At 40.3% G+C, this 13,613-nt stretch overlaps 1 protein-coding gene across 2 annotated transcripts; it reads left to right on the top strand.

Moving 5' to 3' along the window:
• Positions 1-760: 760 nt before the first annotated feature.
• LOC118815049 (C-type lectin domain family 4 member M-like) lies at positions 761-12,477 on the top strand. Of its 2 annotated transcripts, none has more exons than XM_036580981.1 (6): positions 761-881; positions 5,249-5,350; positions 8,792-8,971; positions 9,195-9,337; positions 10,144-10,238; positions 12,177-12,477. In XM_036580981.1, the coding sequence occupies exons 1-6, from the start codon at positions 791-793 to the stop codon at positions 12,322-12,324; spliced, it is 759 nt and encodes a 252-aa protein (XP_036436874.1). In that variant the 5' UTR covers positions 761-790; the 3' UTR covers positions 12,325-12,477. The 2 variants fall into 2 exon arrangements, with proteins under 2 accessions (XP_036436874.1, XP_036436876.1); XM_036580983.1 differs by lacking the exon at positions 761-881 and adding an exon at positions 2,611-2,713.
• Positions 12,478-13,613: the final 1,136 nt, after the last annotated feature.

The following is a 13,613-nucleotide window of genomic DNA, read 5'->3' as shown; positions in this document are numbered from 1 at the left end:
AACCAAAAACATCCAGCCAACAGCGTCCTGTGACCACTGATGAAGGACTAGAGGATGACCAACACAGACTGTGCAGCAGCAGATGAGCTATCTATCTATCTATCTATGTATCTATCTATCTGTCCAACTGTCTGTATATCTGTCTGTCTATCTATTTGTCTATCTATCTGTCTGTCTGTATATCTATTCTGTCTGTCTGTCTGTCTGTATCTATCTATCTATCTATCTATCTATCTATCTATCTATCTACCTGTCTGTCGGTATATCTGTCTGTCTGTCTGTCTGTCTATGTATCTATCTGTCTGTCTGTCTGTCTGTCTGTCTGTTTAGAATGATATTCTCTTCTGCGTCTGAGTCTCAGTTTTATTCAGAGTATAAAGTTGTTTTGGTAATAAAGAGTCAGTTTTGCTCCTTCTTGAATCATAATTTCATAATTTCATAGTTTTATAGTTTATAGGTTCATATTTTCATAGTGTCACAGTTTCACTGCATTGACAGCGGTTTTTATCTTCAGGATGGTTTCAGGCGTTTTTTCACCTGTTCTTTGATTTCAGCTCACCTTTCCAGACGTATGTGTTGTAAATCAAATCCAATCAAGAACAAACCCCGTACACCAGAGGGCACACCGGGGGGTGAAAGGAGCGCCGGCGTTCTCCGCTTTTTACTTCTAGTGTCATCAGATGGTGTAACTTCCTGTCTAGCAGTTGAAGGTTGATGAAACCTCCAGTTTCAGTGTGTAAGATTTGAGGCTGAACTTTGAGGCGTTTGTCGTGAGCGCCCTAAAGACGCGATGGAGACAACTGACGAAACCCGCTCTGGAGGACCTACAGATCAGGCCTACGTCAATATTCAACCTAAACAGAATAATATTTCACCTGTGGGTGAGTGTAGTTACCTCCTCTCACAGTTGGCTGGATTGTTTCTCACCAGTTCCTCTTAGAAAGAAGTGGATAAATTACATGTAAAGTGCAGATTCTAAACTTTCAGTCCAAACATTTGTGTTTATAAGCAGAAGAGGAGATTATTTATTATGATGTGAATTTGGTGAAATGTTACTGTTGTGTTTTGCCAACATAAAAAACATCTTTTACATTTTTGCCACGTTTACGTAGTTTTTGCTGATCAAAACAAACAAAGCAAAAAAATCAAAGTTGTCCATACAGAATGTAAATTAGGTATAAATGTAATTGCTTTATACATTCAAACAGTCTAGTAACCAAAAGCTCAGTAAAAGTCTTGGTTTTGCAGATCACGGTTCGTATTACAGAAACATCCCAACTCTGAAAACTGACCTGTTTAGTCTCCATGACGACTTCATCACGGACTGAATTCAGGACAGTATCTATTACAGAATAACAGTAACTTCATCATCTCATCATGAACTCCAGATAAGAAAACAGCATCACACAAACATCCTAACTAGACTAAACCTCCTAAATCCTGTCCTAACTTTAGGATGAACCCCAACAGGGTCCTCACTTCTGTTTAAGGTCCGTTTCTATGGTTTTTAGGCAGCTGTGTCAGCAGCATAGTTCACTACCAGCATAATGAGCTCCATTTATTTCTACTGTAAAACGCTGCTTTCACTGTGAGATGATTTTCTTTTCTGACTCTGCGTTTTAAAGATCTCAGACGCTGCAGACTCGATCTCCACCGCCCCTCTGATCACCTTCGTGTGTTAATGTTGATGATGAAATATTACAGTGATGGTGGTGAATAATGAGGAGACGGAGCTGAACGTGTGTCTGTTTATTAGGAGGAGTAACGTTAGCGCGCTCGGCTAAAGCGTCTGGGAAATGGAGACTGAAACTGGGGAGCGGCGACGCTCTGATAAACAGCAGGGGGCGCTCTCACAGTATTCACTACTTACAGTTTATCACGGTTTAGTTCTGTTTGACCTTTTTTACACCAGTAATCGAAGCTGTCTGGCTAACTAACTTGATTATTTTGATGACGTGTTTACATTACAGCTGTGTGCATGTGGTTGGTTGCTAGGAAACAGAACTGAATTAAGATCAGATCTGTAATACAAATTTGTGAAAAATCGTATCTTGGCCTGTCAGATCTTAACTTAGGATAAAAAGACAGAAAGTTTCTGTAATACAAATTAGCTAATAACACCTTCTGGACTTCCACTTTATTAGGAACACCTGCTATGTAGATACTCATTGGCCATTTTATCAGAAACACCCACCATGAGCCCACAGGTGGGACCAAAGTTTTATTACACACTGCTATAACCTAAGAATAGCTCAGTCAGTTTGCACTGAGGTCCTTATAATTACTGAATAATAAGCCTTTGTATGTAATAAGCCTGAGATTTTAAGGGGTCGATGTTAAAACTTGGTCAACCAAACGTAAAAATAACAGCTCTGTTATACTGCTAATCTCTGCTAGCACCCCTATAAGATTTCTAATAGTATGTTAGCTCTAAGCTAACATGGGTGCATGAATATTTGGTCATTCTGGGTGATGACTGGACGTTCAAAGCTTGTAAAAGACGTTTCATAAGTTTTATTTGAAGCTTTTAACAGACGGATATTTATTAACTGGTTAGATAACAGCACGTATTCAAGGTCTGTGATGTATCTAGAACTTCCAGAAAAACTGTTTTATGAAATAGGCCCTTTTCACATTTCCACATTTTTCCTGCTGGACGTGGTCACTGCAGAGTAACGCTGCTTCTGCTAAAGCAACAACGATAGCAGCGATGGTGAGTAGAGTGATTACAGCTCACTCAAGTGTTCAAGCATGAAGCAGAAATAGCCTCTCAGTTTCAGTGGTTTGTCGACTGTTGATGAGCAGAGGAGAACGAGTTTGTGTAACTAATAAAGGAATAAACTTTGTCATACGGAGCAAAAGACCCTCTGTGTCTGCATTTCACCGCTGCTGACTTACGTTACACTGAATGCAGTTTGTTAAAGTTGAGTCAGAGCGTTCGGCGTTGGTTCCACAACACTGGACGATGTCCGAAATCGCACTGAAAGAGCCGTGAGTGCAGCGACACCCGACACGCTCAATCCAGTATGGGATGAGTTTGACTATGGTGTTGATGTTGTCTGTACAGCTGGAGGAGGTTCATACTGAGACCTTGTACAATTACATAATAAACTTTATGCCCATTTAAACCATTTACAGTTCACTGCATTGATCTGTAATGATTTATGAGTGAAATGAATCACTTTGAAATCGGATGAATTTTTTTGAATCACCTGTACCTGTGTTTAAACTTAAACCCGGTGTGTAATCCGGGTTTAAAAGGCTGCTTAAAATGAATGTTTGCACATTAAACAGGTTTTAATGTCCTTCATGCTTATTGACAACTTCTTGTTTTTACTTGCAACATTCACATCTTTACAACATTCAAACATTTAAATAGCAGAAATAGCTGTGCCACAAAAGCACTGACCTTTCTGTGGTCAGCTGAAGTGATACAAACGCCTATTCTGAGGCTAATAACTGTCCATAAAGCAACGCCGGAACTTGTGGAACTTCCACTTCTTGTAAAATGGGCTTATTGGTCTCATTGTAAGTCAAAGTGACCCTGACATACCAACCCAACAGTGTTCTCCACCCCTAGTTTTGTGTGGTGTATCACACGTTGGTTGTGGTCGCGGCTCGTCAGGGCTGTTGTGGCCGATTTAATCAGTGGGGATGGACAGAGCTATTTCTGCTATTTCAGTGATTTTTTGTAAAGAATGCTGTGTGAATGTTGTGAGTAGAAATGAGAAGTTGTGAACAGGCATGAAGGACATTATCCCCCCTGAAGGACAAATAAAGCAGGATGGACTTTCATGGGCTTTCGTACTTTTTTTCATAGAAATATGAACATTTTATTTCACTGTTTTATGTGCAAAAATTCGCTTTTAAGCAGCCTTTTAAACTCTTGAAGCGCTAGATTACTGACTCTCTCTCACACTCTGGGTTTGATTGGACAGTTTTCTTCTAAGATGTAAACAGAGTCATTCAGAGTGGTTTGGTGTGAAACGCTCTGCTCCCTCACAGAAAGTTACTACATGAAATGGTTATGAATTCACTGCCTGATGACTGAGACACTGTTATACGATAGTTTTAGACAGTTCAAAAGGTTCTGACAGTTTGTTTGTAACTGTAAACCTACGAGGTGAGACCTATATGGTGGGTGTTTCTAGTATTGATAGTATTTCACTCGCACTTCCGCCATTTTGGTTGCAACATCAAGTTCCCTCAGCAGTGCTGAGTCTGTCTGTAATGAGGTGAAGCCATAACTGACCCAGCAAATTAAGCAAAACACACTTTAAACACTTTTAAATCTCATTTTAAAGCGTATTAACTGATATATTTGAGTGTATTGGCTTGATTTTATTTGATTGGTTGCTGTAGTGATTAACAAATCAAAGCAGAAATCTAAACGGCTGAGATTTCCCGCTGCGTTACTGGCGCCCCGTCCCAAACCGCACACTAGCTCACTAAATAGTGTGTAAAAATAGTGCATATCCCATTAGAAGTGCTCTCATTAGTGTAGCAGATGAAGTACAGAAGTGTGTGGTTTGGGACGCGGCCTTAGATCAGCCAGTGAGACGCGTTCAACAGCTGCTCTGCTGAGCTGCTCGTTAGCTGCTCATTAAACACCTCCAAGAGGAAGTTTGAGGGGTTTGTTGATTAAGGAGCTTTTATTGAGGTAAATTAATGTATTTATTGATTTAAGTTGATTTTGGCTTCACATTCGACAACTTTCCTAATTTGTCCTGCGTTTAAGGCGCCTCAGTGTAACTGCAGCTCCATTTAAGGTGGAACGGAAAGTTCAGATGAGAAGCTGGTGATTAAGAAGCTGCTTCAGCTTTATTTGTGTGTCTGAGTTCATTATTTAATAGTTTTGGCAGTTTTGCTGCCACTTTTATTAGTTTTTATAAAATATCTCACACTGGAATGTTCTGAACTCTGGAGATGTGCAGGTGATACGGATCCTCAGATCTAGATCATCTTCTCCTCGTAGTGTTTCTGGAGACGCATCTAAAGCGTCTACATATCTGTTCATGTGTTTGAGGTCATTCTGGTCTGTTGTGTTGGTGTTTATCTCCTGCAGGGCTGTATCTGCAGTAACGGTGATGAGACGAGCTCCATCAGAGCTCAGAGCTACAGCTCACCTGCCAACATGGAGACGTGGTCGTTTTAATGACCCAGTACCACACTGTGAATAGTGGTCAGTGAATGTATTTAAGTGTTTGTAGAGGATATAAACAAACTTCTCTGTCTGTGTTTGTTTAAGGGACTGAAGAGGCCAGTTTGAGGACCTACAGGCTGATTGCGGTCAGCTTTATGGTGCTGTGTGTTCTGCAAGTCACTCTGAACGTCACCCTGCGGCTGCTGTGTGAGTTTATGAATTTATCAATAAGTTTTGAGTGAATTTTTCTCTTTAAGCAATAATACAGCAAAGATCCTGTAACTCACTTCACTGTTTGTCATTGATTTTGAGGGGAGGTGCTTTAAAGCAGGCTTTAAAACTGTAATTGATCATTTATAAACACACATATAAACACAGTGATGTAATGTTACCTCATAGTTTGAAGGGTTGACTGGAAATGATGCTGATTAAGCAACGTTTCCTTGTGTTTTGGAGAACTTGTGGTTATTTTTGTTGCGATAGCCTGAAATCATAGAGATCTGAAGAAAAACTAGGTGTATTTGAGCACTGCATGGTGAAAATTCAGAGAAGGAAACATCAAAGAAAAAATAATTAGTAGCTCTTAACTGACTCGAGTCAGACTCAACCTTATCTGACCCATGAATCTGACTCCACTCAGACTCACCCTTAACTGAATTGCAATTCTTCTCGGACTCGCCCTTAACGGACTCGTGACTCCACTTGTTCTTGCCCCTAACTGACTCTCAACTCCACTTGGACTCACCCTTAACTAATTCTCGACTCCACCTCTACTCACCCTTAACTGACTCTCAACTTCACTTGTATTAGCCCGTAAACTACCTCTCAACTGTGCAGCAGCAGATCTACAAGGTGGACTGACAAGGTAGGAGTGTCTAATAGAGTGGACAGTGAGTGGACACAGTGTTTAAAAACTCCAGCAGCACTGCTGTGTCTGATCCACTCAGACCAGCACAACACACGCTAACACACCACCACCACGTCAGAGTTACTGCAGTGCTGAAAATGACCCACCACCCAAATAGTACCTGCTCTGTGAGGGTCCATGGGGGGTTCTGACCACTGAAGAACAGGGTAAAAGGGGGCTAACAAAGTATCAGAGAAACAGATGGACTACAGTCTGTAACTGCAAAGTGCACCTATATATATATATGTAAAGGTTTTTTGACATCACAGAAACGGTGAATTCAAAACAGGTTGTTTTGCAGTTTAGTATCTGTAAATGAACTGTATGGACTGGAGAGTGAATAGTACGCTTGAATATGTGTTGTTTACGTACCATATCAACTCTTTTAATTCAAATTTCATCAATATGGGACCTTTAAACGTTGCATTTACTGCATGTGGCGCATATGTTGGCTGTTTACACACAATATCATTTACTTCCTATTAGGCCTCTCTTAATGTGCAATACTACCAAGACAAACAAAAGATCTGATTTTGATTCTGATAGTTTTACTGAGTGGAACTTGTGCACAAATTTTAACTGCATTCCCAGCGTCAGTCCGTCAAGCCGGAAAGCCGGAAAGCCGGTGTCAGACTGCAGGCAGGCGCATTGTTAGTGGAGGAGATGCAGTGTTACAGCCTGCCATGTTAGAGGAGCGAGTCAGGTCGTCAAAGATTGGCTCTGTCTGAGTGTTGCACAATTCAGCGGTGCTCCAAATGTGCTCCAAATGTCAACAGATGGCAGCGGCCAGCCCCTGCACGTCTCTCCCAGCCAGATTTCTGTCTAAATCACTGCCACCGTGGTTCCTCCTCCTGGCCCGGTGTTTACAGCAGCACAGTTCGGGCAAAATTTTACAGCTCAGTGAAAAGAAAATAACTGCTGGTTAAAGGCGACTGCAGGGTTATAGCCATTCCTGTCTCATCAAACTTCTTCATGCCCTGGTCTGTCAGGGTCAGCTTTGAATTCATTTATCCATTTTTAAAGGTGACTCGAGATCAGCGACCATTAGTCTGTAGTGCCTGATTCTTACAGGCCAGCAGTTTGAGCTAGAGGTGCACTAATCAGGAATTTGATATCATTTAATTTTTTAAATTTAGTTTCTTAACAGCCAAATTGGCTGATTCTTCTTTAATACCTGGAGCTCACACTGTGAAGACTAAGCAAACACACAGAACATCAGTCGTAGTACTTCTTCGCAGCCATAGAAGCCATAAAAAATAAGACTATTTGGTCTTAAACTGGCATTTTATCTTTATGAAAATTTATATTTATGAAAAATTCATTTTGGCTGGAAGCGGTTCGTATGCAGGTCAGCACCTCCAAGTCCGAGTCCATGGTCCTAGCCTGGAAAAGGATGGCATGCCCACTCTAGGTAAGGGGGAAAGGACCTGCCCCAGGTGGAGGAGTGTAAACTATCTCAGGATCTTGTTCACGAGTGATGGGAAGAGGGATGGTGAGATCGGCCGCAGGCAGGGACAGGCGGCAGCAGTACTGCGGTCACTGTACCTGACTGTAGTGGTCCAGAGGGAGCTGAGCCATAAGGCGAAGCATTGTTTACTGGTCAGTCTACATCCCCACCCTCACCTGTGGTCTTGAGCTTCGGGTAATGACCGAAAGAATGAGATCAAGCATGCAAGCGGCGGAAATGACCTTCTTCGCAGGGTGGCGGCTACACTCTACTGACAGGGTGAGGAGCTCGGTCATCCGGGAGGAGCTTGGAGTGGAGCCGCTACTCCTCCACATTGAGGGGAACCAGTTGAGGTGGTTCGGGCATCTGATCAGGATGCGCCCTGGACGCCTCCCGGTAGAGGTTTACCAGGTACAGCCTACTGGGGAGAGACTCTGGGGTCGTCCTTGGACCTGCTGGAGGGATTATATCTCCAAGTTGGTCTGGAAGCGGCTCAGGGTCCCCCGGAATGAGCTGGAGGAAGTTGCAGGGTACAGGGTCGTCTGGGATTATCTGCTCCCCCAACTGCTACTGCGACCCAATCTGGATTAAACAGTTAAAGAAGAAGATGATGATGATGATAAAGATAATGAGTTGCCTAATTAGCACTACACTATGTACATTTTTGAGGACTTGCAGACCTCTCTGGTCGATATATATATATATGCGCGGAAGAATATTTTGTAGCGTGAGTTGTGCTTCGGCCCCCTTCCCCAGCAGGATGAATCTGATGATTGAAAGAGAATCAGAGAGATCTCAGTCTAAACATGGTGAAGGACGTGAGTTAATCTAATGTTGTCATCACGTTTTTATCAGTATAATGTTGATTTTGAGGTCATTTGAGGCCTAAACTTTGAGCCGGACCTTCTTTTTGAGCCTGTGGGTGTGACGTTAATAGGTAAAGACGTACAATGTGGTCTGATTTTTAAATGTTTTTAGGCTTTACAGGGCGACTCACAGCAGCGCACCCTCATTAAATTAGCCTGTTTTTATCCTCCTCACCCAGTATAGGCCCTACTTTCAGCTTTAGCAACAAAATCTCACTGAAAGTAAGAGTCGAGTGGCTATTTAGCACCAAAAGTGACGTATTATTAAGCTATTTTGGTTCAGTCGAAGTAGTGTGAGTCAACAACTGGTTGATTGCTTTTTTGGAGGAAGAATGGTCAGATTCAGATCATGGTCGACTCCAGTCGTGCACCTCTAGTCTGAACAGTGTTTTTAACAATCAGTGATGAAAGCTGGCTTGTCTTTTCAGCCGGCAGTGCAGTGCAGAGGACCAACAGCAGTGGAAAGGAGAGAGATGAGTTAGAGAACAAATACAACACAATTCTGAATGAAAGGAATCGGTTACAGGAGGATTATAACAACCTGCTCTCCGAAAACCAGCACCTACTCCAGAACCTGACTGAGGCTCAACACAGACTGACAGCACTGAGTAAGTCACATTAGTGTGTGTGTATATATACAGGTTCCATTCAAAAACAGCCATTAAATACAAGTTAATCATTTTTTTGAAGAGATGTTTATGAGGAGATTAGATATCAGATAATCCTCTTGCATGAGGAAGGAGAAAGTAAAAAAAAAAAGTTCCAAAAAGGAGAAAAAATGAAGGTTGATTAATATTCGATCTGCATATTTGATTATCGTTCGTTTGACAGCTGCTGTGTGTCGTCCAGGCTGGGTGGTTTTTGGTAGCAGCTGTTATTTTGTCTCCTCTGAGTTGAAAAGCTGGGACGAGGGCAGACAGGACTGCCTGAAGAAAGGAGCAGACCTGGCCATCATTAACAGCAGGACAGAGCAGGTATGATGCAGTCGGAACCCCCGCTAGACAATTATTTCATGGGCAAATCGGAAACAATTCAGTTTTACGTTAGATATCTAGATTCATTCAATTATTTTGCACAATGACGCCTTTAGAGGGCGGCGGCGTTTATTTGATATTTGTGGAGGTTTATTTGATTTGATGTTGTGTCATTAACAAACATTAAATAAACGTCGCTCAGCGCCGCCCTCTAACGGCGTCATTAACAAACGTCACATAAACAAACGTCGCTCAGCGCCGCCCTCTAAAGGCGTGACTAGCAAACATCATATAAACAAACGTCGCTCAGCGCCGCCCTCTAAAGGCGTCATTACCAAACGTCATATAAACAAACGTCGCTCAGCGCCGCCCTCTAAAGGCATCATTACCAAACGTCATATAAACAAACGTCGCTCGCCGCCGCCCTCTAAAGGCGTCATTACCAAACATCATATAAACAAACGTCGCTCGCCGCCGCCCTCTAACGGCATCATTAATAAACGTCATATAAACAAACGTCGCTCAGCGCCGCCCTCTAACGGCATCATTAATAAACGTTATATAAACAAACGTCGCTCAGCGCCGCCCTCTAACGGCATCATTAACAAACATCATATAAACAAACGTCACTCGCCGCCGCCCTCTAACAAACATCATGATTTTTTAACAAAGATTAGGTGCTTTAAACAATACGTTACATGTGTGGCAGAGACTCAACTCTCCACAGTGTATTTTAAGATTTCTTCGTTTGTCATGGTCTCTCAGAGCATTTGAACTGACCTCTCCACTCTATGTTTACATAATAGAACTTCATTCATGGACTTAATTTTTTATGGATTGGACTTCATGAATCTCACACTGGAGTTTGGACCTGGGTTGATGGAACACCACTGACAAATGCGTGAGTTAAAAATCACAATTTAAAATGATTATTTTCAAAACATTCTTATAAAAAAACTTACTATTTCACAATGTTGCCTCAGGTTAACACACTCATTTTCCTGTTTATAATGACATGATACATATTTAATGACAGCAAAAGGGTTAATAATGATGGAAAGAGGTTGAACAGACTAATAAACTTCTTACAGTATAAGAATTTTCTTAAGTATTTATGTTGCCTAAAAGCAACATTGTGTGACAGCTGGATTGACATAGCCAATGATTGAACCCTGCAGAAAGCCAGTTCCAGTCAATTCTTTCATGTGGCTATAAGCATAAATTAGGATTTACTAGTATCAACTGTTTTTAAATGGTTTTAAATGATTGTTTAGTGTTCAAGTAAACAAAACATGACTTTACCATATAGCATTACGGTAATTACTATTATTGTCATTTTTTGAAAAATAACATGAAATAGAAATGGTAGCTTTTCTTTTTACATTTGTAGTATCAGTAAATGATGTAGTTACTCAGTTTCATTCTAAATATTTAGAAAATATTAAATAAATATGCTTTTTATATGACGCTTTATCATTTCCTTCCAATGTTTCACAATGTTGCCTCGATTGATCGAGGTGGGAAATCCTGTAAATAATCCGTTAAATAGAAGAATAATATCCGTGTAAACGCCTGTATCTGATTACATTCCCTATCGGAAAGTTTAAGTCCGTTCTGATCGTGTTCGTCACGTCATAGTGAAAGTTTATACCGTTCAACATGGCGGAGCAGAAACTGGTCTGCAGAGGAGACGAAGTTTATGCTCAGATCTCTAAAAGACGGCGGTGGGACGGACGTCCAGCTTATGTGTCTCAGAACACGACGTCTTCCTCTCGGCCTTCTTTAATAAGGACATGTGAAGGACGTTTTCCTGAGTCTGACATCATTTTAAAGTCATTAAAAACACAAGCGCTGCTCACTGCTGCTCATCTCACTCTGACTGGACTCACGTGATTCTGGTTGTCATGGTAACGTCTACACTAAGTGGTTCTCTACGCACGTGTGTAATTTTGGATCTGATTACTTGTCGTGTGAATGTAAACAGAGATTTTCATCAGATTGTTGAGTAGAGTGAGATACAAACACCTCAGTCTGAATCTATAATCGGAATGTATTCAATCAGATTGGAGGAAATCTTTGCATGTAAACACAAACAGTGATCCAACATCTGGCGTTGGTATTCGTTGAAGTGTGAATAAGTGAACACATCCTCTACAGAGAACACACTTCTGCACATTTTATTACAAACTGACTGTATATTTTAATACACACTGTTTATTTATACTGGGGGGTAAAAATAAAACATAAAATGTGGCCTGTGCAAAAATTATGGCACATTTTATATTTAACAGAGTCGTTCCGAGTGGTTTGGTGTGAAACGCTCTGTTCTAGAGAAACTTACCGAGTCAGAACTGTTCACAGTGGTGGTGATAGGAACCAGACGTCCACCTCTAAAAGCTCCCTCACAGAAAGTTACACCATGAAATGGTTATGAATTCACTGCCTGATGACTGAGACACTGTTTTATGATAGTTTAGAGAAGATTTTGGCCTTAAACTCCATTCATGATGGAGGGATACATAATATTCAGGAAGTTATGAGGCCAAATAGTCCCTAAAGAAACCTGATTATTTCAGATTTTCCACTATTTTCCATCATCAACATTCCATATAAACTCAGAAGACTCGTGTAGGTTCACTGGTGGTTTTGATAGTAAATAAAATGTCTATATTTGTGTTGTAGTCATGGCGACCACTGGTTCCTATCACCACCACTGTAAAGACATCTGAACCATTTCACACCAAACCACTCAGAATCACTTTTAACCTCTGAATTATGCAGAAATGTGGTGGACTTCCCCTTCCACATGTGTAGAAATGATTTCTCCATAATGTTGTAGATACTGGCTGCTGGAGGTAAACAGCCCTGCAGGACGTGGACTGTGTGCATTGACAGATAACAGCAGCCCTTCAGTCAGCAGCTGGAAGAAAAGGCCGTGTACAGATAATATACGTTATGTATGCGAGTTATGCATCTGCAGGACTTAAGATCAGCGTTTACTCTCCTGCAACCTCTCGGCTTCATCTGTCGTCGTCCCTGCGGTGCTCTGGATCTCAGTCTACAGGTTAGAAGCTGCTTCAAGCTCAGCAAACACAGGGTTAATAACCGTCGTGTCAATTTTATCACTTTATTTTCTTTGTTTTTACTGTAATATTACAGTTACTTTTATTTTCCTGTTAGTTGCACTTTCATTGCATTTCTCTTTTTATTTATACTGTTATCCTGTGCTTTTTAATTGTAATTATTAATTTATCCACTTTCTGCTATTTGTTGTTTATTATTTTTGTTTTTATTTTCAATTATCTTTTTTTCTCTTCTTCCTCACTTGTTTTTACTTTGTATTACTTTGTTAAACACTTTGAGCTGCATTTTTAATGTATGATAAGTAATGTGCTATATAAATAAATGATATTATCATTATTACTGTTTAATTGAAGCTCAGAATTAAAGCTTTACTTTGGAGGATGTTTAAGTGATAAACAAATAAATGATAATGAACAAAAATAAAGACAAACATTTAGAGAAAGGCTGTTGGTAGATAATTGGCATGCTATGGATTGTATATCTAATAATATTAAATATAGTTATACAGTTATAAAATATTGTTTTAAAGGTTTTCGAATTGCATGTAATGGAAAGTAGTACTCACCAATAAAAATAGTGGCTTATTGTTATTTTTTTATAATTTCTTTTTTTCCTTTCTGATACTGAAACATGCCAATAATAAAATGTTCTGCCTTTTTTATTTCATTTTCATTTATTTACCTGTTGTTATTGCTTCATTTTTATTAACATATTTAAATGTTTGTTGTTATCCGGGTTTGTTAAATTGTATGTAATAGAATGTAATGCTCAACAATAATAACTGTTATTATTATTATTATTATTATTGCTAAAATAATCCTATAGAACACCATCAGAGAATCTTAATAGATTAGCCAAGCCATCTAGCCAAGTAGGTTTAGAAAGATTTAGGGTCTGGGTTTGATTCCCCGGCCGGGCAAACAGTGTTTATTCTGTCTGGAGTTTTTCATGTCCTCCCTGTGTGGGTTTTTCTCCAGGTGCTCCGGCTTCCTCCCACAATTCAAAGACAGTTGTTATTACTTTGTTTGATTTAATCAACATATTTAAAGGTTTATTGTTATCTCATTTTTTTGTTGAATGTAAAATAAGCATACTCTAATTAGCCATGACGACAGTTACCGGTAATGCTAACATGACACTGTTATATTACTAGACTGCATATGGCATGATTGTGTCAGTGATATCTAGCAGG

This window comes from Colossoma macropomum, unplaced genomic scaffold (assembly GCF_904425465.1).
Source record: "Colossoma macropomum unplaced genomic scaffold, Colossoma_macropomum, whole genome shotgun sequence".
Taxonomy (NCBI): Eukaryota; Metazoa; Chordata; class Actinopteri; order Characiformes; family Serrasalmidae; genus Colossoma; species Colossoma macropomum.
Note: the sequence above shows the minus strand (reverse complement) of the source record. Positions and strands in the feature narration are given on the sequence as shown.

Bases quoted from the DNA above. Each gene is read 5' to 3' on its own strand.
- LOC118815049 (XM_036580981.1), top strand. From the start codon at position 791: ATGGAGACAACTGACGAAACCCGCTCTGGAGGACCTACAGATCAGGCC. The intron at 8,972-9,194 runs GTAAGTCACATT...TTCGTTTGACAG, and splicing joins ACACAGACTGACAGCACTGA to CTGCTGTGTGTCGTCCAGGC. The intron at 10,239-12,176 runs GTGAGTTAAAAA...ATAATGTTGTAG, and splicing joins GGAACACCACTGACAAATGC to ATACTGGCTGCTGGAGGTAA.